The sequence below is a fragment of the Pituophis catenifer genome, unplaced genomic scaffold (genome assembly GCF_029215685.1).
Source record: "Pituophis catenifer annectens isolate HBS135680 unplaced genomic scaffold, rPitCat1.0.hap2 SCAF_1, whole genome shotgun sequence".
NCBI classification, from domain to species: domain Eukaryota; kingdom Metazoa; phylum Chordata; class Lepidosauria; order Squamata; family Colubridae; genus Pituophis; species Pituophis catenifer.
This window is the reverse complement of record NW_027256881.1, coordinates 278,350,019-278,376,753: the sequence shown is the minus strand read 5'-3', so window position 1 is coordinate 278,376,753 and position 26,735 is coordinate 278,350,019. Positions and strand designations below refer to the sequence as shown.

The following is a 26,735-nucleotide window of genomic DNA, read 5'->3' as shown; positions in this document are numbered from 1 at the left end:
ACAACCTGGAGTTGTTGACTCCATTCCTGTAAATTAATACCATCTATTCTCAATTTTGGAAAATCATTAGGTAAGTTTCCAATGTTATTTGTTGCATTACTTACAACTGGAGGCTGTCCATGGTCCTGTATATGCTGATAATTGCAGAATGGTGTAGGTATACTCGCGATTAGTGTGAATGGTTCTCTCTGTTCTTTATTGTCTCTATATTCATCTGGGTGTATTTGCGCATGCGCGTTGTTCATTTCGTTCCTGAAGCTGTCGGAAGAGGTTCTCGTCACTGTAGCTCCCTCGCAATGCTCTTCCTCTGATGACTCGCTCTCTGGTTCGACTTTAGGTGACCAGGTGATGATCGGGGCTTGCTTCTTTCCATCGTAGTCGACTTGGTTGAGGCCTCTGGCTCCCGGAAGCGTTTGCGGTGTGGGCGAGTACTTGCAAGGCTCTCTGGGTTCGGGCATTAGTGTTCTCGTCGTTCGGGTTGAAGTGGGTAGATGCTGAAATGTTTGGTTGCTTGTTTCTGTATCTTTGCTTTTGGATTGTGCTGTTTGTCTTTTCTTTGCTGTTTGATAGGCTGGCTTTGGTATTTTCGTTGATTTCTTCGATATTTTTAAATTCGGACCGAAAGTTGCAAAAAGTGTTTTCATAGCTGTTTCGATTTGTAATTCGGTTGGTGTTTCTTCGGTGTCTGTATCAGATTCTTCTGATGAATAGAATTTTTCTTTTTTATTTTTCATGCTGTGTAAAGCTTTTCGCGCCAGCCATTTTGAACTCTGCTTTCTGATTGGTTCTGAGTCGGCCATTTTGCTGGGTTGGCAAAACCAAGATGGCTGCCATTCAAAATTTTGCGCGGGACCGTTAGTCTTTCTTTTAGTTACACTCTCATCTATAGGTAATTCGCTTACCATTTTGTGGTCTTTAGATTCTGGTGCGTTGGTGTGATTTTCTCTCGCTGCTCCGCTATCTTTTATGATGTCTTGGAGATTCACGATGAGATTTTTGTCGTCTTTTTGGCTTTTCAGCAGTCTTAGTATTTCTGATCTGAGTGTGTTGTTTTCTGTCTCGCTCGCTTCTTGGTCGTCGGGTTCATCGATTACCTCTTCGTTGTCTGTAGTGAAGTTTTCAGATTCTCTGTTCATTATAGTTGTAGATTCATTGATCATTTCTTGATCTGTTTCCATTTCTTTGTTGTGTGTCCTGGTGTTGGGTCTTTCTCTTTTGTTTCTGAAGTTTTCCTTCTTTGGCATGTCTGTTTCTTATTGAGTCAGCAAACCATCCTCTGCTACCAGATTGTTGCCGTAATTCGAGGATCGGACTCAATAAAGAATTTAGAATTATAGTATTCAAACAAAGTATTGTTTATTTACAGAAGGCATTCTATATTCACTGAGTGATTGTAGATAGAAGCAAGGAGGAGGAGCGTGCATCCCCTTTTATATCAGTGAGGCGGGATTAGGGAGTAGGAGTGGTTACAGAGGAATACATTAGGAAAGGAAGAATAAATTAACTCTTGGTACTCTATGAGCATATATCTCTTTCATTTAAGAATAAGGCATTTACCCATGACATATATTTGTTTTGAATATAATCAATCCATCTTCTCCATTCCGATACATATCTTTCTTTTGAGTGATCTTTCAAATATGCTGAAATCTTCGTCATTTCTGCCAGATTCACTACTTTTAATGTCCATTCTTCAATAGTAGACAAATCTTCCAACTTCTAATATTGCGCCACCAAAAGTCTAGCTCCAGTTATTAAATTTAAAATCAATTTAGTCTCTATAACCATACAATCTGTAATTATACCCAACAAAAACAATTGTGGAGTAAACTTTATCTTCTTTTTAAGAATATTTTGGATAATCCACCATATTTTAATCCAAAATGCTTTAACTTTTTTACAAGTCCACCATATATGATAATAAGTGGCATCATCCCAATCACATCTCCAACACTTAGATTGTAAATTCGGATACATACAAGCCAACTTTTTAGGATCTAAATGCCATCTATAGAACATTTTATAAAAATTTTCTCTTAAATTTTGTGCTTGCGTAAATTTTACATTTCTAACACATATTTTTTCCCAAGTTTCCATCATTATTGGTTCCTGAATATTTTGTGCCCATTTTATCATACAATCCTTAACTAATTCCGTTTCTGAATCTATTTCTATCAATACATTGTATAATCTTTTTATATCCATTTGACCTTGGTCTCTAATTTGTTTTACCAAATTTTCCTAGTTCTGCATGATACCAATTCTCTGATCTTCTTTCCATCTAGCTTGCAACTGACCATACTGAAACCAAGTTTGAATTATTCTTTCTTCTTTTAATGCATTTAAAGATTTTAACTGCAATACCCACCCCCCTGTTCCATTTTAAGAAGCTCTTTATAAGTAATCACCTCTTGCCTTTGTTCTACACTTATATTCTCTATCGCATGTCTGGGTATTGCCCATATAGGTATCTTATAATTTAACTTATATTGATACTTTTTCCAAACTCGTAACAAGGCATTCCTTAATATATGGCTTTTAAAGGTCTTATCCACCTTTTTGTCATATAATAAATAAGCATGTCAGCCATATAACAAATCATATCCTTCAATATTCAATATTCTTTCTTCTGTTGAGTTAATCCAATCACTAATTATTGTTAGGACAGCTGCTTCATAGTATAATCTTAAATTAGGCATTTTAAGACCTCCTCTTTCACGTATATCTTGCATTATTTTTAACTTTATTCTCGGTCTTTTCCCTGCCCAAACAAAATTATTAATACCTTTTTGCCATTCCCTCAGATTTTAATTTTTCTTGAGTATTGGTATCATTTGGAACAAAAATAGAAACCTAGGTAGAACATTCATTTTTATTGCTGCTGTTCTTCCCAACAGAGATAATTGTAGTTTTCCACAATTCTCCATCTCTTTCTGTATTTTTTGCCATAACATTTCATAATTATTTTTATATAATTTTACATTTGAGGCTGTGATATATACCCCTAGTTATTTAACCTTTTTTACTGTTTCAAATCCTGTTAGTCTTTCTAGTTCTTCTTTTTGCTTTACCATCATGTTTTTAGTTATTATCTTTGTTTTTTGTTTATTTTAAATCCAGACATTTGTCCATATTGGCTAATTATATCCATTAAACCTGTAGCTGATTGTACTGGTTGAGTTAAAATAACAACCAAGTCATCTGCAAATGCTCTTAATCTATAATCATGATGTCTAATTTTAATTCCCTTTATTTTATTTGACCCTCATATTTTATTCAATAAAGGTTCCAAAGTTAAAATAAACAATAATGGTGATCAGAGAGAAGGGCGGGAAATAAATTCAATAAATAATAATAATAATAATAATAATAATAATAATAATAATAATAGTAGTAGTAATGGGCATCCCTGTCTTGTTCCTTTTTCAATTTTAAAAGTTTCTGTTAAACCACCATTAATTATTATTTGTGCTGTTTGTCTCTGATATATTGCTCTAATAGATTGTGTAAAGTATTTATAGGGATTACATTTGAGGGATAGGCAAAGACTAATATCGATTGGGCAGACCATAATCCATTAGAGATTAGATGGAAGCCTGTTCAGAGAAAATACCAACGGAGGTGGAGGTTCAATGCTAAATTACTGGGCGACAAGGACTGTATACAAAAATTCAAAGAAGAAATAAATTTCTTTTTCAAGGAAAATGAAAATAAAGGCACATCCCGTGCAATAGTTTGGGACACAATGAAGGCCTACCTGAGAGGAGTTGTGATTTCATACACCGCACATAAAAATAAACAAGAAAGGAAGACCCTGGAAGACTATTTAAATCATATAGGAGAAGCAGAAAGAAAACTCCAAGATGATCCAGAAAATGAAGCTGCCAAAGAAAATTGGATGATGTGGAAGCATAAAATAAATATTATGGAGCAAGAAGAGTTGGCACAAAGAATGAAAAGAACGAAACAATATCTTTTTGAGAATACTAACAAATCGGGGAGGTGGCTGGCCTATAAATTAAAAAAGGAAAATGAAAGGGGAATAATCCATACTTTAGAGGACTCTAAGGGCAAATTATTGACTAACGAGGAAGAAAAACGAGATAGGGTGAGAGAATATTACGAATCTCTATATAAAGAAGGGGAGATATCGGATGACAAAATAGAAAAGTATTTGATAAAAGCAGAACTCCCACAAATAACTGATGAAGAGAAAGAAATGCTTAATAGAAAGATTACAATTGAAGAATTAAAAATAGCCCTCTCCAAATTGAAAAACAATAAAGCCCCAGGACCTGACGGATTTCCAGGGGAAATATATAAAAAATTAGAAGAAATACTCCAACTGAAATTAGTAGAAATTTTTAATGACGCACTGTTAGACCATAAAATTCCAGAGTCATGGAAAAAGGCGCATGTCACACTTATGCCGAAAGAAGGTGCCGACCTAAAACAAATTCAAAATTACAGACCAATTTCGCTTCTAAATACGGACTACAAATTATTCATGGGCATAATTGCGGAAAGAATGAAAAAGATTTTAAATAATTGGATATATAAAGACCAGAACGGATTCTTACCGGGGAGACAAATTAGGGATAACATGAGAATCGTGCTAGATACGCTAGAGTACTATGAGGAACACCCCGGAAAACAGATGGCTCTGATTTTTGTCGATGCTCAAAAGGCATTTGACAACCTAAATTGGAAATTTATGATTAAACAAATTGAGATTATGAAATTCGGAACAAATTTTGAAATGATGATCAAATCCATCTACAACAACCAAAAGGCGAGTATCCTGGTGAATGGGGATAGGACTAAAATATTCCAAATTAGTAAGGGAGTAAGGCAAGGCTGTCCCCTATCCCCTCTATTGTTTATTCTGGCCCTAGAAGTCCTTCTACGGAAAATTCGAGCTAACGATGAAATAAAAGGATTGAAGATCAGGAAGGAGACTTATAAGACACAAGCATCTGCAGATGACGTAGCCCTAATCCTTGAAGACCCTATAGAGTCGGGACCTAAAGTATTGGAGGAATTAAGTAAATATGGAGAGGTGGCAGGCTTCATATTGAACAAAACTAAAATCAAAGTATTGATTAAGAACATAACTGAGAGTCAGCAAAACGAGATAGAAGAAGTATTAGGATTACAGGTTGCCAAAAAAATTAAATACTTAGGAATTTTGATTACATCAAGATGTTCGACCCTGAAAGACGATAACTATATTCCCCTAATTAGAAAAATAAAACAAGACCTAGATAACTGGAAAAAAATAAGATTATCACTTTTGGGCAAGATAGCCACAATTAAGATGAACATCCTCCCCAGAATATTATTTCTATTCCAAAATATACCAATAAATTTAGATAAAAAATTCTTTCTAGAATTAGACAAAATCATTAGAGAATTTATATGGGAGGGGAAAAAACCGAGATTTTCCATTAAAATTTTAAGAGGCAAAAGAGATATAGGTGGATTTGGACTCCCGGACTGGGAAACATACTATAGGTCAGCCAAGCTAGTTTGGATAAGAGATTGGATCACCCTGGAAAATGCGAGAATTCTTACTCTAGAAGGCCATGACTTGCAAAAAGGCTGGCACGCCCACATCTGGGAAATGGAGAAGAAAAAGAAGACATATTTCCATAGACATAAAATTAGAGATTCCTTGATACAAACATGGACCCAGATCAGACAAAAACACTACAAGAAAATCCCAAATTGGCTCTCAACGATGGAGGCCCTGACTCACCCAAATAGGTGGGAGAGGGAGAAAATGGCCAGATATAAAGACATTCTAGACGAAGGAGGGAGGCTTAAACCAAATGATACCTTACAAGAGCAAGGAATAACTTTAGATTGGTGGACCTACTCACAAGTAAAATCCAGATATCAGAGGGACAAAGAACAATACGGTCTAGAACCGGGACCAAATGGATTGGATAAAGTCCTGATGGGAACAAATAAAAAGATTCTGGCAAAATTATACAATTATTTGTTAAGCGATGAGAAGTTTGAAGATGTTACAAAGAATCAAATAATTGCATGGGAGAAAAATATAGGGTGCAATATAAATTTTGGGGAATGGGAGGAGGCATGGAATAGAAATCTTAAATTGACTAGAGCAGTGGCATATAAGGAAAATCATTACAAAATGTTTCATAGGTGGTACCTAGCCCCAGCCAGACTAGCGAAGATATATCCCAATATACATCCCAATTGTTGGAAATGCGGCCATGGCCAAGGCACCTTCTTTCACATGTGGTGGACATGCCCGGAAGCGAAAGGATATTGGAGTAAGATTAGGAGATGGTTACACGAAATAATTGGGGAAGATATTGAACAAACACCAGAGATTTTCCTCCTGGGAATAATAAAGAAGCCATATAGAAAGGAAATGACACATTTAATGATCCATATAATTACAGCCGCTAGATTGGCATACGCACAGTACTGGAAAGAGAAAATTCAACCAGAAGAGTTTACAATTAAGAAAATACTCGAGTGCGCAGAGATGACTAAATTAACTTATGAATTAAATGATGAGAAGTCAGTATACTATATGGTGTGGGAAAGGTGGTACAAGTGGTTGCATGATAAAATGGAAGAAAGATCAAAGGTGTGTTAAATATTGGTTAAAAGTGAGTCAAAATATCAACAAGTATTATTTATGTAAATAGTTAAAACACTGCATATCCGATACAAATTGAAAATGTTTATTATATTTATGTGTTCTACGTTATTGTTTGAATGATTGTTTGTTTGTTTGTTTGTTTGTTTGTTTTATTTCCTTTTTGTTCTGTAAAAAATCTCAATAAAGTTTCTATAAAAAAAAAAAGACTAATATCTAATTAACTACATCCTATCAGAAAGAGAAGCCAGGATCATGTGCTTGGGTTCACATCTGAAAGAGAAGAAAGGCAGAAGGACGTGACCTCAGATTAGCCTTCTGTTATGAAAGAACAGAAGAGTGATAAACGAAGATGTGACACAGAATTTCTGTTTACCCCCAAACCCTTGTGATCAAGAGATGCTTAAGATTCAGTGCCATTCAATTTGGATGTCAACAATATTGAATCTCAAAGTACTCCTAATCTATGAAACTGATCCTCCAGACAAATACAACTCTATCCAGAACAGATTATACTCCATCTTGAATCGATGTAATGCTCTGCTTTATCTGGATTGAATCTCAATAGTCCATTTTCATTCCATTGTTGTATGTGACACAGTAGCCATGTGCTTCTAGACATAGAGAAAAAGTCTTCTCCTGATGTTTAAATTGTCTCACATCAAGCTTGAGAATATGCTATGCTGGTTAAGATGATAGAAGTTACATTCAAAAACAAATCTGGGGTACCAAATTGGCATTCTAAACTTTGCACTCAAAGAGATGGAACTTTAATCAATGGACACATACTGAAAGCAGTCTGTCTCCAATTTTGTATGGGTTGATAAGTTATTTCTACTGTGGGCAGTTCCTAGAAAATTAGGGATCAAGGCAGAAGATAATTTAGCTATTGATATTACATTGAAAAGGCCCCACCTATTTAAAAAGAGATAGAAAAAAGCAAGTGGGCTGCAATGTAGTACAGGACTTACTTTGGGAGGAATTTTACCAAAATGAAGGCTGAAAGATTGCTGTTGCCAGGTACCAGTAACACCACCAACTTCAATATCCAGGGAGAAAAAGGCATTTTTAAAGAAATGCTTTAATTAAATTTGACATTGACTTAATGCATAGTGTTGTATTACCAGCCAACAGGCAGGTATGTTCTGACTAAGCAACAGACAGTGAACAATAAAGAGCTGCCTGCTGAGTTTGAATGCTTGCATTTTCTTTCCCTGCTTGAGTTTGAAGATATAGTTGATTCATTCCCCCATTTCCTGCTGCTTTTGTTCTCAAATAAGGGATCCACCTAGTCATATCCCTCCCTTGTTATTCACAACCTCCAACATAGAATCAGCATTCAAGAATCAGACAAGTGGAAAAATCTTTCATTAGACTATAATTATCCTCAGCTCAAATAAAAACTCTGCATCTAGTTCAGCAGGCAGGGCTTTCTGGCTAGGACATGTCGAGTAGTTTTGCCTTTTGGAGGCAGTATTGGGAGAGGCTATTTGCTACAGCAGATGTGAATTAGAGGAGAGAACAATGGCTTTCTCTGCCTCTTTGGAACAGTTACATATTATAACAGCCGCACGAATATCATTTGCACAAAATTGGAAAAATAAAAATGCACCAACAGAGGAAGAATTGATAAAAAAGAATTGATAAAAAAAATCTTAGAGTGTGCCGAGATGGACAAATTAACAAAAGAACTTAAAGAAAAGGGAAGATACAGAATACTATGTAATATGAAACAAATGGTACAACTGGCTGGAGATTAGAAATAGTGGACAATAATGAAAGGGGAAAAATCATAAATGTAAAAGGTTTGTAGGACAATGTATAAAATGTACAAAATTAATATCATGATTGTTAGGAATTATAATGTAAATAAGAGAAAAAGGGACAAGAAGGAAAAGTACAGTATAAGGGGAAATGGTGGAAGATGTAAATACTAAAAGATGACTAATGAAATTGTTGTAAGAAAGGAATTTACATTATGCGTTTTGTGTTTTGTGTTTGTTATATTGTGTTGTGTTATAAATAATTTTTTTAAAAAAAAATTCACATCCAGCCTGGATTTTGCTCTAGCGGTCTGAGTTTTAAAGCAAAAGGCCAGACTAATAGAGGAAACATCCTAAAAGGTCAACGATATTCTTCCTAAATAACAAATACCTCAGTTCTAAAATGGGCTTATGGGAGTCCGTTCTCTTTTCAGTAAGGACAAATTAGACTAATACTAGAAGTGCCCCAAGAAAAAAATTGCCAAAATTTTTCATCAAAAAGAGCATCCCAAATGCTCCCCCTACAAGAATCATTTGTGATGTCAGAAGATTCCTGTCACTGCTTAATTAAATGCAGTACTTGGACTAACACAGATCCTCTAGAAAGCAATAGAAGACCCATTAAGGCTTATGAGTTTATGAAAGGAACTCTTAACCCTCAGAACTCCAAAACACACCCCCTTCATAACAATTACTTTCCCTTCTGAAAAACTATCAGAATACGGTGGACTCTTCTATCCAATGGTGGCTAAGAGTCCTGACTTACTTTATCAAAAGTCCACGGAATTCAAATAAATAGCTCATTTCCAGTTTTGTGTTTGTCATTAAAGGGGAGGGTTTATAGTTGGTGGCAGAATGTACAATATATAATCCTGACACTAATTAATAATACTAATTTTTAGGTGATGTGCTCTGAAATCCTATTCCAGTGATGGTTAACCTTTTTGGTGCCAAGTGCCCAAAGCGCGAAAGCACGTGTGAATGCATGCGCACGTGCCCAAACCCCCAAAATGCAATGCGAGCACCCCCATGCATGCGCCCTGCCCCCACACATGCGCCTTGCCCCCACACGTGTGCATACCCCCTACATGCATGTGCATCTCCTGCAGAGGGGAAGGAATCAGGAGAACTAAAGGGAGATAGCTCTGGGAGCAAAACTTAAGAGGAAATCTGACACCAGGTGACTACCAGAATTGCACTGGACAAATCTGTTATACACACTTTTTGTAAGTAGCTTCATGTAAAGAGTTAAAAAGCACAAAAGCTTCCTCTCTCTTGTTTTCTTTGTCAATTGCCAAAGCAAAGTACATTCCAGTTCAAAAAACAACCTCATCGCTATGAGATATCTTGCAAAAAGTTCAATAGTATTGAAGTCTTTTATTTCTGCTACTTCTATGGTATTTGTCTTATATTTCTAACAGAAACAGTTAAGAGCAGAAGAAGCTAAAATTGTTCAGGAAAAAGCTGTGAATATTAAAGACTAGGTGACAACTAAATTAAGAAAGGTCATAGCCAAACTTTGCCACACTCTTTAAAGTATATAGTTAGTCTGCAGATATACATAGATACCTTGTGTCGGTCTTGCAAAGAAGTCTAGACAGGACGCACACCCAAAAATACTACTCTGTTTCCCCTAAAATAAGACATACACTGAAAATAAGCACTCCATGAAAATATTTAAACGCATGCGCAGCCGGTCCCCGCCATTTCCTCTGGTTTCCTCCACGCACTCCAAAATAAAGACCTCCCCGAAAATAAGGCCAAGTGCTTATTTCGGGTTCAAAAAAAATTAAGACAGGGTCTTATTTTTGGGGAAACACGGTAGGTTCGCCATTACGGATCTATGTGATGAAGCCTACAAAGTGTGACTAATTCTTAGAGCTGCCATTGTAAAGTTATTCAAGTTATTGCATCACACAATTGAAGAAAATACTGTTCAATTCTTGTTTTCCTTCTAACCTTCTACAGGCTATGGTGATAACCTTGTAAACATGCTAGTCCTTCAACTTAATTAATGCTTCAGTGACTGATTAGAAAACTGCTTGGCTACAGAGAGACAGACAAAGCAATTTTCCTAAAACCTATCAAAGATTTTTAAAATTTCAATAAAGCTCCTTGTTATTAAATGGGAGGTCTAGACAATATAGTGTGTTAAACAACAATACTTGTAATGAGTTTTTTCTTTTATTGCTTCACAGCTGGAATTGGAAAAGCATTGCCACAATATGAAGCTGAAAGAGCAAATCAGAGCCATCCAAGAAACTCTGAAAGGGAAATGAGTGTGCTATTATTATTAACAAGCAAATGGGAAACAAGAAACCTTGTTTGTAGTGCCTTTATGATTGTTCTGTGCAGTGGTATAGGAGAAATAAGACTAATTATAGCTACATGGCAGATTTACTATCAGCAAACTGTACAATTTCATTATTCAGGTAGTATTATTTTTAACAAACTTTCAGAGGCTGTCTGTACAATGTATTTTTGCTATTGTAATGCTAAATTTATCCCTTTCAATCAGCTGTTAAAAACTGTTATCGATGTCACAGGCAACCAAGGCTAAAAGAAGAAAAAATACTGTCCCCTTTTAGCTAATAAAAGAAGGGGAAATGGGCACCTTAAGGAGGAAAGGGTATCTTAATTCCAGCAACAGGTCATCTGTCCTGATTTAAACCATTTTACCACTTTACAACCCCCAAAACACAGAATTGCCTGATGAAGATAGGATTTTCAAGATGTGTGATAAAAGGGATGATAGCGAGGCCCACTCGAAACAGAAACTGAGGCTCAGAGAAAGTCAGGCCAATTAGATCTGAACTCCAAAATTTGGAGAATCACCAGCTGTTAGCAAAGTGGAAGAGTTTTCTCTTTCTCATGAGTGCCCTCTTGTGGTGCCTAGATTTTTGTGGCCAAGATCTGGGAGCCCTAGAGAAAATATCTGTGCAGGGAATTGGGCCAGTCTTTGAACACATTTAAAATAAAATCTAAAAATAAATCTAAATACATTTTAATTACTTACAGCCACTAAATCAGAGTGCATAGGTCTTACTTTATGGAACTCTGCAACACTCACATTCCCCACTTTGTGACAAGATCTTCTCTTTCTCTTTCTCTTGCAAGAGAAATATCTTATTAGAATGGAAGGAGCTTACATTATAATCAATAGGACTTTAACAAAAACTCTAAAATTTTCCTTGCTAGCTCCATTAGAGGAGATTAAATGCATATGCAAAGTTTGCAGCATCTGAAGGAGAAAATATATTGCTGATAACAAGATTTGGTAGAATAGATGTGAAGATGTCTAAAATATTAGGTAAAATACAGTATGTAGATTATCTAGAACAGCTCAAATAATAGGTGGATTATAGACCACAGTAGCAGCATAAATGTATGGAATAATAAAGTGTCTATATGGAATAATTTAATAAGCTATACATTTTAGACAGCTGTTCAAAATTTGCTTATTCTGAAATATAATGTATGGCCAGGCATTGCCAGTAGCATAGGCAATAGAGGACTTTTGGATCTCTGGACAGTGTCTTGAAGAACTTGGAACTTGTTAAGACTTGCACTCTTTTCTACACTTTTTGGAAAAGTGTTCCAGTCAAATGAAAAGTGAAGGAGCAAGGCAATCTGCTGAGACAAACAAATCTCCATTTGTGTTTCTTCATCAGACTTATTAGCTTTTGTTTGGGTATCAGACAAGTCTCCTTGTCAATGTTTTTTTTTTCTTGTGACATTAATATACCTATGTTGTAAAGGATTGATGTGAACCACTTTTCCTGGAAAGAACCTGTAATCATAGATAATGGATACCCAATATATATGCTATTGCATTCCTCACAGAGGTCAAATTTATTTTATAGTATGTTTTATTATGTGTTTTGCTATTTGCTTACTGCTAGGGTTTATATGCCGTACAATTAATATGCAGCCATTTCCTTATTTTATTATAATAAAAAGGTAAATGTAAAGGTTTCTCCTTTCTAGTCATGTCCCACTCTAGAAGGGGTTCTCATCTCTGTTTCTTAGCCGAGGGAGCCAGCATTGTCCAAAGACATTTCTATGGTTATGTGGCCAGCATGACTATACACCGAGGTGCACAGAACACTTTTACCTTTCCATTGAAGTGGTACCTATTTATCTACTCACATTTGCATGCTTTCGAACTGCTAGGTTGTCTGGAGCTGGGACAAGTAACAGGAGCTCATCCCATCGCACAGGGGCTTCAGCTTTAACTGCTAAGCCATCACACCCCCTAATTGGCTATAATAAGCAAATAAGCAAAGGTAATAAGCAAAAGGCAATAACCGTAAAATATGGCTTACCAATAGTAGGGGCAGCTTTCCTCTAAATTTTCTTTTTCTAGTATGCTCATTAACTTGGCTTTTTTCATCAATGCCTCTAGCCTATTTACACTAGAATAAAACCAAGGTAGAAGTGGATTACTCCTATAATTTGAGGAAGATTATGAGGTTTATGATGGAGAGAGAGAGAGAGAGAGAAAGAGAGAGAGAGGGAGAGAGAGAGAAGTGAGGTGATCACACACTCTCCTCTTTCTCTCTCTCTCCCTCCCTCCCTCCTTGTGTAACTCTGGACCTTTTCAGGGTTTGAGGCTAGACTGTTTTCCCATACATAAGAACCCTACGCTTACCCTGATTCCTACTTTCCTGTCATATATTTCACATCTTATTAAGAGCCTGATCTTAATCTTTCTAGTGTAGTGTTTTTCAGCTTTAGCAGCTTTAATATTTGTGGACTTCAACACCCTATGGGAATTGTAGGTGTTGAAGTCCATGTGTCTTAAAATAGCCAAGGTTGAGATACTCTGTTCTAATGAGAAAAGTACTGTATTTTTCAGAGTATAAGACGCACTGGACTATAAGACGCACCTACCTTTTTTGGTGAGGAAAAGAAGAAAAAGAAATCTCCCTCTGCTTCTGAGCAATTTTGCTTCGTTGCATCAAAGAACAAACAGCCTGCTTTACTTTCATTTTCGTTTTCAGCATAGCTTGATTAGCACCAGGGGAAAAAAAATCTGCTCCAGCAATTTACCTCCTTGCAGCAAGCAGCAGAGCCCTGTGCAAAATAGCTGAGAGCAAAACAGCTGAGAGTCGGGAGTCCCACCCAATCAATTTATGCTAATTAGGCTGTGCTGAAGCTGAAAGGAACTGTTTTTTCTTGCTGTTTGCTACAAGGAGGTAACTGCTGGGAGGCAGAGGTCAAAGGGTGGGGTCCAGTGGGTGGGCAGGGCTACATTTGGTGTATAAGACGCACCTATATTTTCACCCCCTTTTAGGGGGGAAAAAGGTGCATCTTATACTCTGAAAAATATGGTATCTTCCAATTAACGTAAATATGGCAAAGAAATTATAGTCCAACTACATTCTGAAAGCTATGTGTTATGTTTTACTAAATAAATAAAGACATTCTAAGACCAAAGATATTTGTGAACTTGTACAAACATCTGTATTTTCTCATTCTTTCACAAGAATTTCAATGTTTATTTGCAAGTTACCTTATCTTGTGCTACTAGGTAAAGATCATTTATTGCTTTCTTCCGCTCACTAATTTAGATTCTTCTTTTGGAAACACCTTATGCTGTGTTACAGCAAGGATGGCTTGCAGACATATCTCACCACAGTCTTCAGAAGCATTACAAACAGAAGCCAGCAAACTCTTCAAGGAATTAAAGAAACAATATGATTATCTAAATATACTATTTAAACATCAGAAAGAGGATAGGTGTCAAGGAAGTATCAAGAATAAAGCCAGAATAAAACCTGCATGATTGTTATTGTATTTCTTTTCTGTTTTGTAATCCAGAATAATATTATTTAAACAAAATTAAAGATGAGACCTATGTGTCTACGTATGCTGTTTGAAGCAGCTTTCTAGAATCTTCAATATCTCTTTTAATTCATTCAGATTCATCCTCTAAATACATCTTTTCCATGAAGCCTTTGGCACAACTCTCTAGTTCAGGAAAAACCTACCATGTTTCCTAAAAATAAGACCCAACAGGAAAATAAGCCCTAGCATGATTTTTCAGGATGCTCGTAATATAAGCCCTACTCCAGAAATAAGCCTCGGTTAAGATCGTCAGCCAGATGGATGCATTTAGTACCATATTTCCCCAAAAATTAAGACCTAACTGGAAAATAAGCCCTAATGAGTCTTTTGGAGCAAAAATCAATATAAGGCCTGGTCTTATTTTTGGGGAAACATGGTTAGCCATTCACAAAACTAGACTTGCTGGTTGCACAGATGAAAGAATCTGTCAACTGAAGAATATAGTATAAGGCAGCCTTATTGAAACTTGATCTAGAATCCAGCCCATGCATGAGGAACTGAAACAACTATAGTCTGCAGATTTGGACAAAAAAAAAAGATCAGTTTAACTAATTATTACCTTATCTAATTATTTTTGTTTCTGTTTTCCTCTTGTTTCTTTTTTGCTTCCCTTGGGAAAGGCCTCTTTTCTTAACAGTTTTAAAGCACTTTGTATCCTGATATTAGTTTTTGTTTGCATCTAATGTTGACTTTCTCAGTTAATGTGCTTCTCCTTATTTCTCTCCATGTTTCAATCATCTGTTCATCAATGTCACAATGGAAGCTCCCTGTATTGATTACCATGTGACACTAACAGCATTACAGGTCTGCCTTATCCCTAATGAATTGCAGAATGAAATCAATTGCCAGCTAATTAAAAAGACCAGTTGAGAGACTTGGAATCACACAGTCACCCATTCTGACTGTTGTACCCAGCAACACAAAATAGCCTTTGCATGCTGTTGGTTCTATATCAGAGTTAAAGACCTATCAGATGGCAACTTCTTCATACAACACATTATAGTACTCTAGTGACAAGAGAATAGATTCTGACTGGGCTGCTCTTCTCAAGGTAATGAAAGCACAGTCTCGCTTGGTTAACAGGAAAGAATTTGTGCAAGTAATTCCTGAACAGGATCTTTAGGAGTGCTAACCTGATCAGTTGTCCATTAGTTCCATGCCCCTCTTAGGTTGCTAAGGTTTACCAAAAGGTGGCATGTAGGAGGGTCCATGCCATAAGGACCCTGGTGGCGTAGCAGACTAAACTACTGTTAAAAGTAGCATTTAGCTGCCAGCTGCCTGCAATTACTGCGAGTTCAATTCTCACCAGGCTCAAGGTTGACTCAGCCTTCCATCCTTTCAAGGTAGGTAAAATGAGGACCCGGTTTGTGGGGGCAATAAGCTGACTTTGTATAAAATAGAACACCACTGGGGGGGGGCAAAAAAAGCCCTACTAAGCAGGTATATACAAAAGTATGAAGGCTATTGCTTAATGCATTGTAAGCCGCCCTGAGTCTCCAGAGAAGGGCGGCATATAAATCAAACAAACAAACAAACAAACAAACAAACAAATAAATAAATACTTTTTGGTTTTGTTGAGGCTGAAGAACCTGTTACAGGATTTTAAAGTCCTGGATACTTTTTGTTCCATCTCCAATTTCCTTTCTTAGTGAAAATTATTGAGATAATCAGGATGCAGCTTTAGAGTCCTGGAGGAAACCGATTGTTTTGATTCATTTTAATCAGGTTTCAAACAAAGACATGTGGATGATACTGGTTACACTTTGGGATAATTTTTTGAAGAGCTGGGATGTGGTTATGGGTATATGTGTGTGCAACTGTTTTTCTTGATCTGTCGACAGATTTTGATACCTTCCACAATGTTATCATTTTGGAGTTCGTGTCAGCCTTAAATTTGAGGGCATGGTGTTTCTCCTCTTTTCTCCAAATCTAGTCAGAAGCTGGTGAGAGGTTGAGTTGGAAGTCTTTGGTATATGGGAAGCCACAAAGCTCAATGCTCTTTCCCAAATATAAAACTGCTGGGTTAAGGTATCTCCAGTATGCTAATAATACCCAGTTGTGTGTCTGAATCTTTAACCAAGTTGTGTGTCTGAACCCTTAACCTTGGTAGTACAGGGGTTTAAGACACCCTGTTATTAAGCTGGTTATTAAAACCAGCTGCCTGCAATTACTGCAGGGTTCGAATCTCGCCAAGGCTCAAGGTTGACTCAGCCTTCCATCCTTTCTAAGGTAGGTGAAATGAGGACCCAGTTGTGGGGGCAATAAGCTGACTTTGTATAAATATACAAAAGGATGAAGGCTATTGCTGAGCACATTTTAAGCCGCCCTGAGTCTTCGGAGAAGGGTGGCATATAAATCAAATTAAAAAAAACCAAAAAAAAAAAAACCCAAGTGATGCTGGTGAGATGGTCACCAAGTGCCCTCCATGTGATCGTGGAGGAGCTGAAGTTGAAGGATAGCTGGAACTTCAAGAACTGATCATAATCACCACTTGTTCAGCACTGTTGTACCTTTGAATCAAATGTGCGGTTACCAAATCTGTGGTCATTAACCATACCAAGGATTACTTGTATTTGACAGCCCACATCTGGAGGTTATGTCTTTAATCCTAAATAGGATTACACTTCTCGGAGCTGCTGCACTACTGGGAAGTCTATGTGGACTCACAGTTCCTGTTTAGGAAGTGGCAGCTGTAGCCAAGGCAGCCTTTGCAGAGATTCATCTTGCAAGCCAACTTTAACTTTTCTGAAACAGGGGACACTTTGGGCAGTCAGTCATGCTTTGGTCATCTCAAATATAGACTATTGTCATGTGTTGTATATGGAACTGCCATTGAAGACCATTTGGAAGCTACAGGTTGTCCCAAATATGGCAGCCCAGGCAGTTATGGACAACCCTTGGTTTGCCACATAACACCTCTGATTTGGGATCTGCACCGATTACCATTAGGCTTCTGGGTGCAATTCAAGGTGATAGTTACCATCTTTAAAGCTCTTTGTGACACTGAGTCTGGTTATTTGAGGCCTATCTTCCGTGGCATTTGCCCATCCTGTTTGATCTAACAGTCCAGGGGTGAAATCTAGCAGGTTCTGACAGTTCTGGAGAACCGATAGTGGAAATTTTGAGTAGTTAGGAGAACCAGCAAATACCACCTCTGGCTGGCCCCAGAGTGGGGTGGGAATGGAAATTTTGCAATATCCTTCCCCCAGGAGTGGGGAGGGAATGGAGATTTTGCAGTATCTTTCCCCTGCCACGCCCACCAAGCCACACCACGCCCACAGAACCGGTAGTAAAAAAAAATTAGATTTCACCACTTTGACAGTTAGTAGGTTCAAAGACTCATGGATATAATAGTATACTTTTATCCAGGAACCATGTCCTCTATATCACCGTTCCTGCCCTTTGGAAAAGCATTTCCCCTGAGATCTATATTTCCCTGCCCTTATTTTAAAATGACCTGATTCCCCACCCCACCCTCCGGCCTTGGGCTAATTTAGAGTCCTTCTTGGGAATATTTGTTTCTTTTGTAGTAATTGTCTTTTGTTAATTGTTATTTTTAATCTCTTTTTAATTATGCACGCTGCCTAAAGTGGTTTTGAATCCAATATATTTGAATCCCCAATGGAGCTAATGTTTTATTCAAAATACAATAAAGTAAGTAAAAAAAAAATTGAGAACCAGTATGTTCAAGCAAAAGAATGAAAGCCAAGACTGCAATGCAGTGTACCCTTGAGGGTATGAGTTACTTACTTCAAATAAGTATGCATGACATCCAGTTGCACAGAAGATACCTTGACAGTTTTACATTCATTTAAGCTATGTGCAAAGGATATGCATATGAATCAATTACACATCTTGTGGACCAACGTCAGGAAACAATAGGTCAAGGCCACGAGAAGCTAAATATTTGGAGAATGACAGTAAGAACCCAAGACTAGTGATAAGAGCAGCTGAGCAACACAAGTTAGATAGGTTTGTGGAATGTTTTCTTTCGTAAGTTTTAAGGAAAGCAGGATGTTAGTAGATGTAAAAGATGCTTAAATCTTAGCTCAAGTATTGTACTGTAGGTCTGTGTATTGCTCAGATTTTTGAGTACGTGTATGTATATGTGTTTGTGCACACAAACACACGCACGCACACAGAAGCTACTTTCACTGAAATATATCATTCCCACTGATGTATTTTAATGCACATGACAAAATAAAAATTGAATTTCATAAAATGCTTTGGGGATTTAGCAACATTATGAACAAATCTCCTTTGGTTTACACCATATAATTGTATTTTCTTTTCAGTTACAAGTACATTCTTTGTAATATTGTATTCAGTGTTTAACTAATTTTCCATGTGCCCACTATTGGCACTGATTGGTTCTAAATAAAATAAATTGAGTTTTTGGTCATTTGGCTACTGAGATTAGTTTTGTACAAGACAACATTGTAGTGATAAGTAATTTTCAGGCATCCTATTTTAGATAAGAGGACGGCTAGTAAATAAATATATTTAAATATATATTTTGCCTTAAATATCCTTTTTGCCTTCCTTACCAGTTAATATTAATTCCAACCAACTAATTCTTGCACCAGAAATTAATATTTGGAAATTGGGATATCAATTTCCATTCAAATAAAAGTACCTTTTATTACAATAGATCTGTTAAAAGTTGCAGCTAAATGTACTTAATCTGGTAAGCATATTCATGATCTTTGAGCATTCCCAATGGTCTTTTATGCAGTGAAAGCACAGGAACTTGAAAAAACTCTTGTCCCCAAAGGAGCAAGGATATTACATATGTGGTTTATCCATATACTGTATACAAAAGTAAGCCTTGAGATGCATCTTTAGTAAAAAACAACACAGCAATCTAAAATAAGAAATATTATTCTATCAGCATGGTATGGTACGATTTATTTTTATATTGGGTTGAAAGTTCTTCAGTTCCAGTTGTGTCTGTCATCATTATAAACTAATTTAAAATCCCCATTTTATAAATAGAAAATGGAGACTCCAATATGGAAGATATTAGCTGGGGCTCTCTTCTGGTTCATACAGGTTCTCATATAAATAAATTATTATATATTTATAGTTTGTTTCTTTTAAAGTATAGCAACTTTGACAGATATTTCATTTCAGTATAGCAAAGTTTAATACTGACCATGTCACCTAGCTCTAACTGGACATTAGAAATAACTGATGAAAAATTAGTTTTACAATTATGCTAATGTCCCATGCATAAAAACTGTGTTCTGTATTAAGATGGAAGTGGTGTTGATAAATGAGATTTTCAATACAATAAGAATATTTTCTTTCACCATATTCTTTTAATAGGATGTCTATGGAGATTCTCTGTCATCCAGGTCATGGTTGTCCCAAAGGTGCTTTTTCCAAGAGGCAACTGGACTTTCTGGTTTTTCTTTGAAGATGTTTTGCTTCTCATCCAAGAAGTTTCTTCAGCTCACTGAGCTTCTTGGATGAGAAGCAAAACGTCTTCAAAGAAAAACCAGAAAGTCCAGTTGCCTCTTGATGAAAAAGCACCTTTGGGTCTTTTAATAGGAGTTTTGTTTCTCAGCTTTTGATGTAAAAATGCACTTCAGGTGTAGATGTCTGGGCAGATGGAGCTATTGTTCAAGAAGCAAGTGTCTAACGTTTCAGGGGCCTTTTTGTAAAATCAAAGTACATCCTCATGTCACTCAGGAAAAATCACTTTGCTTGTGAATTCCACAAATACAAATGATTTTACCTAGCAATCAGAAACTACATCTACCATTATCATTATCCACTAATACTTATATATATTTAATGAACAAAATTAAATCTGTAAAAGGAATACTATTGCACATAGCATATAACTCAACATTATCAGAAAACAGATTCTCGTCTTCCATGGAATTTTATTTAGGAAGGGAAAAAGCTTTATTTTCATCTTATTTCTACTGAACCTTCCTTGTAGATTTCCAGTCATTTAGACAGGGTTAATTTTTGACAGGAAAAAAATATCATTGAGCTTCTTACATCATGAGGTTGACTGAAGAAAATGTGGAACCTGGATTAGTAATTTTGTTCTGTAACATTTCTTCACAGCTGCACGTTCAATCCTTTCTTTAAAAGGCACTAGCAGCTTGGTGGATTTGAATCCAGTCTTACCTAGTTGTCAACATAGCCAGGTAGATTGACACGGTTGCCTTGGAAAAGCTTCACCTAATAACTTAGAGCAAACTTGTATTATTGTGGTTCTTCTGTCTGGATAAAAAGTTTCACATTAAAAGCTGGTATCAAGATTTTTTCCTCTGCTCCAGGATTTCTTGGCAACTTTTGTATATGTCTACAAGGCAGTCTAGACGTGGCATGGAGCTCTATAAATAAAAAGAATATTGTATGTGAATTTGCAGCTGAAATCATATAAGAAATTGATACAGAACCACTGTAAAATATGACTTCTTGGATTTTACAGGACAACCACAACAACCAATTGAACACATTTATAAACTTTCCCAAATTGGGAATTCCTTAATAAATCAATCTTCTTCGATTAATTCCTTCCTAGAGAAAGCTCCAAATGCACAACTCAATTTTAGTTGTCTGTATGAAATAGAATTACCAGTGTAGACTACAGCTCAGGATTCCATGGCAATGGCTCCTACTTCATGTTTAACTCCAATGTTTGCATACTGAACACTGTATAAATTCCATTGACTTTAGATATACTGAGGATTTACTCCATATTTATCTATCATATGCCTTTCTAAATTAACAAAACAAAAAGAATTATAGTTTTTGTTCCCAAACTGCAAGTTCCTGATCTCAAGAGAAGTCTACCTGTAGATAAAATGGGAAGAAATAAATAAAGGGAAAATTTTTTAAAGGCATGAATTCATCAGGTCCAACTGAATTCAGCCTAGAATTCCATCTTTATTAATACAAGAAATATTATAACATATTGCTAAAGAATAGATAATATATAATATTTACTGTTGCTGAGTTATGTAAAAATTAAAAAACAAATTAATGTGTCGATTATTTTTAATCTACTCAGTAATTTTCTACGCTCTGCTCTCTAGCTATTTTTGACTTCTGCAAGATCTTTTAACAGAATAAAGTCCATTTGGAAGCTCTCTTTGTGGAGAGTTATATCTAGAAGTTTCATAGAAAAAGGTTAATTTAGTACAGTACGTGATTACAGAAGTGTTTATAGGCTCAGTGAGGTAGTAAATTGTATTCTTTAGAGTTGATATAACTGAGAAAAACAAGAACTTAAATGCATCAAAGGGTGACAAGGGTTACTACTCCACCTACCTGTGCAAAATTAACTATCTAAAAAGTTCAGCAGTCAGTCCATGCTCAGCTGAGCACATCACTGCTATATCTAAAGGCATAGTTATTGCAAGTCATTAAGTTTCAAAGATACACATATTCTTTAACATGCGGTTGAGAAAAAGATCACGTAAAATGCTGTTTTCTAACTTAAAAATATTTTTAATATTTTTAAAATTTCTATGTATTTTCCACAGCAGAAATACTGAAAAGAAACAAATGGCTTCCAAGAGGCATTTCAGCAAGAAAAGCATATGGTATGATAGGTGTTAACATCCTCAGCAATACACTTTATATTTACCTGAAATAGTGGCACTACTTCAGAAACAGCATGAGGTTCAATAGGATCTTGGAGAAGGATGCACAAGTAGTAGATAACTTTTTGCTAAAAGTAATAATGTATAGATAAGATAGTAAAAAATATAATTATCCTAGTTATAAAATCTGCTCTTAAAACAACAGTCCTTTAGAAGAGATTGCTATCCACATTATGTTCTATGGACAGAAAAATATACATGGAAGTAATATTTGTATCAGTGGTATTCTTTAGAACATCATTCAAATATGAGTAGAGAAGCTTATAACTAGTAATTGACAACACAGAAGTCTCTCTTTTTAAAGAGTTCCTTCAGTAACAGCTTTTTTAATAAATACCTTCTCATTTCATGAATCACCTCAAGTTTTCATTATTGATTACTGCTGGGTTCAAATATGTACTATACAATATAAATATTATATATTAGTACATATTAATATATGTATTAAACTATGATATGGTTTGCCAGATTGTGGCTTAACTTCCTGCAAGAAACAACGTATTGTTAAAGAAGAGATTATTTACAATACTGTGGCTTTGCATGGTATTGGGTCTCTGTATATTGCATTCTCAGTCATTTTCTGATTGCTGAAACAGTTCCAAAGGTATGGTGGGTTTTAAACAGAAAGCAACTTGTAATCAGTTATTTTTTAGAAGAAAGCAAACAAGTCTATTGCTCATACTGGTACTACATGTCTGCCAATTATATCTAGAATTTAACTTGTTCTCATGACTGGGCCATTTCTGAAATCATCCCAATCCTATTAAGCTCAATAGATGGAGCGTCCTTCAGAGTTCTCCCATTTCAAAATTAATAAGCAATGAAACAGTATTTTATAATGTAGAACAAGCACATGCACCACTTCTTTTCCTCAGATTCTTCTCACTAGGCAAGTATTTTTTTCTTTCTGAGATATCTCTTGTTATTTTTAATACAATGTCTTAGTAGTGTAGGAAAAGATTTCTTAGTAGTATAAGTAAGTAGTAGTTAGTAGTCCTTACCATATAAATGGCTTCATTGATGACCACATCTTTGACCTGATTCATCTCTATAAAGGTTGTGCTCTCTTTCCCTGATGCATAGGACGAGGTCATCTGTATTCCAAGTGAGTCAATTATCAGCAGAGACTCCTGGTCAATTTTCACAAAGTGCAGATATACAAGTAGGCCAATCAATGTGATAAATATAGAAGCAGAAAGCACCATACTGTTCTGTAAAGGAAAACAAATTCTCAAATGTATTTTACATAATTATATACTATATTGTAATACTATAAAACACTTTCAAAGGAAGAGCTACTTATTACCATTAAAATCTCTATGAGCAGCTCATGCATTATATTAAAGCGTACAAAATGAAATTATGCAGACACAATAAATAGTTGCCTAAGCACAGTTGTACATCTGTTGTATATTTGTGTTTCATAAAACAGATATTGCTTGTTCTTATATCAGAGGTAAAAATGGAACATCAAACTGTAAAAATATACATTTCTGGCAAAATAACATGTTTATTTTTAAAACAGAGATACAAGAGTAGAGTTGAAGACATGACACTGATAATTACATATAATGGAGAAAGAAGGTCACAAACGTCTTTGAACTGTTTTTATTTACAATAGTTGTTTTTCCTGGTAGGCTCTTAATATGTTTTTTTAACCAGTACCAAAATCATACCATGTTTCCCCGAAAATAAGACTGTCTTATATTTTTTTGAACCCTGAAATAAGCGCTTGGCCTTATTGCCATGCAATAAGCCCCGATTGGGCTTATTATCAGGGGATGTCTTATTTTCAGGGAAACAGGGAATGCATCATCATTTAGAAAGAGAACCATATTAATTTCACAAGACATGATGGATTTTACATTGAACTGAAGGTCTAGTTAAGAAACTATAGATAAACAAATTATAAGATATCTGAATTAATGCTTAAAGACCTTCTTGGGAAAAAGGTGGTTCATGAACTATTTATCTCCTTGCAGATAAAGAGATTGTTGAGGTAGGTGAGATGAGCAGGAGGTGATGTGACACTAGAAGAAATGTTTTGAAATACAAGGAGATAAATGTAGAAAAGAGTTGTGTTCTTTCCTCACTTTTGGGAACTTTACTTCAACCAAAGGTGCTTTTTCAAGAGACAACTACATCTTTCTCTGAAGACGTTTTGCTTCTCATCCAAGAAGCTTCTTCAGCTCTAAGGAAGCTTCTTAGATGAGAAGCCAAACGTCTTCAAAGAAAAACAAGAAAGTCCAGTTGTCTCTTCAAAAGAACACCTTTGGGACAACCATGATCTGGATGGCTGAGAATCTCCAGAGTTCAACCATTATTTAGTTCAACCATTGCTCAACTGAAAGTCTTCCAGAGACACTAGACTTCACCCTATATCATGTGCAACCAGGACAGGAATGTTGATTGTGGATGGTGGAAGGTGAATTCTAGTGATTCTGAAGAGCATGTAAAGGGAGAAAGCCCCAACTCTTGTTACAAATGGCCTTGAAAATCAGTGGCCAGGGATCAAGGCAGGTGGGGGGACAGGACCACATGCCAACAATGGCCTCATGTCCCATTGCTAAACTGGAGAGAAGCTGGGTGGTAGCTGGGTGGTAGCTGCTATGAGGGTGGACTAGAATGGATCAAAGACAATGCTGTGTGTTAATATCCTGACAAACTCTATGGAGATTCTCAGGCATCCAGGTCATGGTTGTCCCAAAGGCGCTTTTTCAAGAGGCAACGGGACTTTGTTTTTCTTTGAAGACGTTATGCTTCTGATACAAACAGCTTCTTCAGCTCTGACTGGATGGTGGGGTACAAGTGTACCACAATACAGAAGCTACTATAGAAACTATTAAAACGGATCCCAAAGGTGCTTTTTCCAAGAGGCAACTGGACTTTTTGGGTTTTCTTTGAAGACGTTTCGCTTCTCATCCAAGAAGCTTCTTCAGCTCTTGAAAAAGCACCTTTGGGACATCCTGACAAAAGGGCTAGGACAGAGTTTCTCAACCTTGGCAGTTTGAAGACGTGTGGACTTCAACTCCCAGAATTCTGGGAGTTGAATTCTGGAAATTCTGGGAGTTGAAGTCCACACGTCTTCAAACTGTCACGGTTGAGAAACTCTGGGTTAGGAGGACCACAGGCATAAGGTGGCAGTGCATCAGCTCGACAATAATACCTACTTCATTCAATGGTCAGTCTTTCTCTACCTTGACAACTTTAAGGGGTGTAGCCCAATGCTGGCTGTGGAATTCTGGGAGTGGAAGGCCACACCATTTAAATCAGGGGTCTCCAAACTAAGTCTTGTGGACTTCAGCTCCCAGAATTCCACAGCCCACCATGCTGGCTGGGGAATTCTGGGAGTTGAAGTCCACAAGTCTTAAAGTTCCCAAGTTTGGAGACCCCTGATTTAAAGAGAAACACTACAAGACACTAAAAGCCAAGCAGGTTCCAGCAATCTGAAAGGGGTCAGAATGGAGGGTTGTGGGGCTGTCGGCCCGCGGAATTCTTGGGGAGGGGAGTGGGGTTCCCACGTAATGGCGGGCCATTAACTGCCCCTCACTCCCCGAGTCTGAGCGAACTACTTCGGGTTTCAGGACCCGCTTCGAAGACGAGCGGCGAACGGCCGGGTACCTGGCTGATGACGAAGAGCCCATAAGCCACGAGCCACACGCAGCACGTGACGGCGCTCAGAGAGCCCAACTGCAGCCGCGGGCAGCGCACCTGGAGCTCCCGACAGGAGGCGCTGTAGTGGAGGGGCCGCAGCTTAATGGGAGCCCCGGAGACCGATAGGTATTCCCGCTCTTCCGCCATGTCCGAGCCAGGGAGCGAGGCCACGGCGGTTCGCAGATGCGCAGAGCGGCTCTTCTCCTACGCTCCCTCTCTAGCCGGCTGTCGCTCGATGGTAGCAAGGCTCCGCCTCTCCCAACTAGGAGCTGTCTGTTGTGCTGGAAAGCTTGGCGAGACGGCCGCCGGAGGGAGCTTCCTTTGACTGCTCCGACCGCCGGCTCCCTCCTTTTACACAACCGGGACGGGAGCGTAGGAAGTGACAGCCCCCCGCCCCCCACACCACCAAAGATCTCCGATGCATTAGGTCCTCCTGGTCTTCTCTTCCTCGGACAGTGTTGTGCTGTTCTTGGTTCTCAGTCCTGAGAAATCGAGATGATCCGGCTTGGGTGGATTTTCTTTTAAAATTTCGATTGGTCCCTTGTCCTGTGTTTTGCATAGACCCACAAAAAAGAACCTTGTAAAAATTATCCCCGAACACTGACGTTGGAGAAATTGGTAGAATAGAATAGAATTTTTTATTGGCCAAGTGTGATTGGACACACAAGGAATTTGTCTTGGTAAATACGCTCTCAGTGTACATAAAAAGAAAAGATACATTCATCAAGAATCATAAGGTACAACTCTTAATGATAGTCATAGGGTACAAATAAGCAATCAGGAAACAATATCAGTATGAATTGTAAGGATACAAGCAACAAAATTACAGTCATACAGTCATTACTGGAAGGAGATGGGTGATGGGAACGATGAGAAGATTAATAGTAGTGCAGACTTAGTAAATAGTTTGACAGTGTTGAGGGAATTATTTGTTTAGCAGAGTGATGGCGTTCGGGAAAAAACTGTTCTTGTGTCTAGTTGTTCTGGTGTGCAGTGCTCTATAGGGTCGTTTTTAGGGTAGGAGTTGAAACAGTTTATGTCCAGGATGTGAGGGGTCTGTAAATATTTTCACAGCCCTCTTTTTGACTCGTGCAGTATACAGGTCCTCAATGGAAGGCAGGTTGGTAGCAATTGTTTTTTCTGCAGTTCTAATTATCTTCTGAAGTCTGTGTCTGTCTTGTTGGGTTGCAGAGCCAATGATGT

The 26,735-nt window shown here is 37.2% G+C and overlaps 1 protein-coding gene across 1 annotated transcript; it reads right to left on the bottom strand.

Annotated features, from left to right (window-relative positions):
* Positions 1 to 20,131: 20,131 nt before the first annotated feature.
* Positions 20,132 to 25,693, bottom strand: PIGH (phosphatidylinositol glycan anchor biosynthesis class H). The gene is made up of 4 exons (XM_070931256.1): positions 25,500 to 25,693; positions 22,880 to 23,089; positions 21,863 to 21,946; positions 20,132 to 20,603 (listed from the first exon to the last, which is right to left on the bottom strand). Exons 1-4 carry the CDS (start codon positions 25,677 to 25,679, stop codon positions 20,523 to 20,525), a joined length of 555 nt encoding a protein of 184 aa, XP_070787357.1. The 5' UTR covers positions 25,680 to 25,693; the 3' UTR covers positions 20,132 to 20,522.
* Positions 25,694 to 26,735: the final 1,042 nt, after the last annotated feature.

Excerpts from the sequence above, each read along its gene's own strand:
- PIGH (XM_070931256.1), bottom strand. The coding sequence starts at position 25,679 with ATGGCGGAAGAGCGGGAATACCTATCGGTCTCCGGGGCTCCCATTAAG. Across the intron at positions 23,090-25,499 it reads GGCTCTTCGTCATCAGCCAG|AACAGTATGGTGCTTTCTGC; the intron begins GTACCCGGCCGT and ends TTTCCTTTACAG. Across the intron at positions 21,947-22,879 it reads TCAATGAAGCCATTTATATG|CAAAAAGTTATCTACTACTT; the intron begins GTAAGGACTACT and ends TATTACTTTTAG.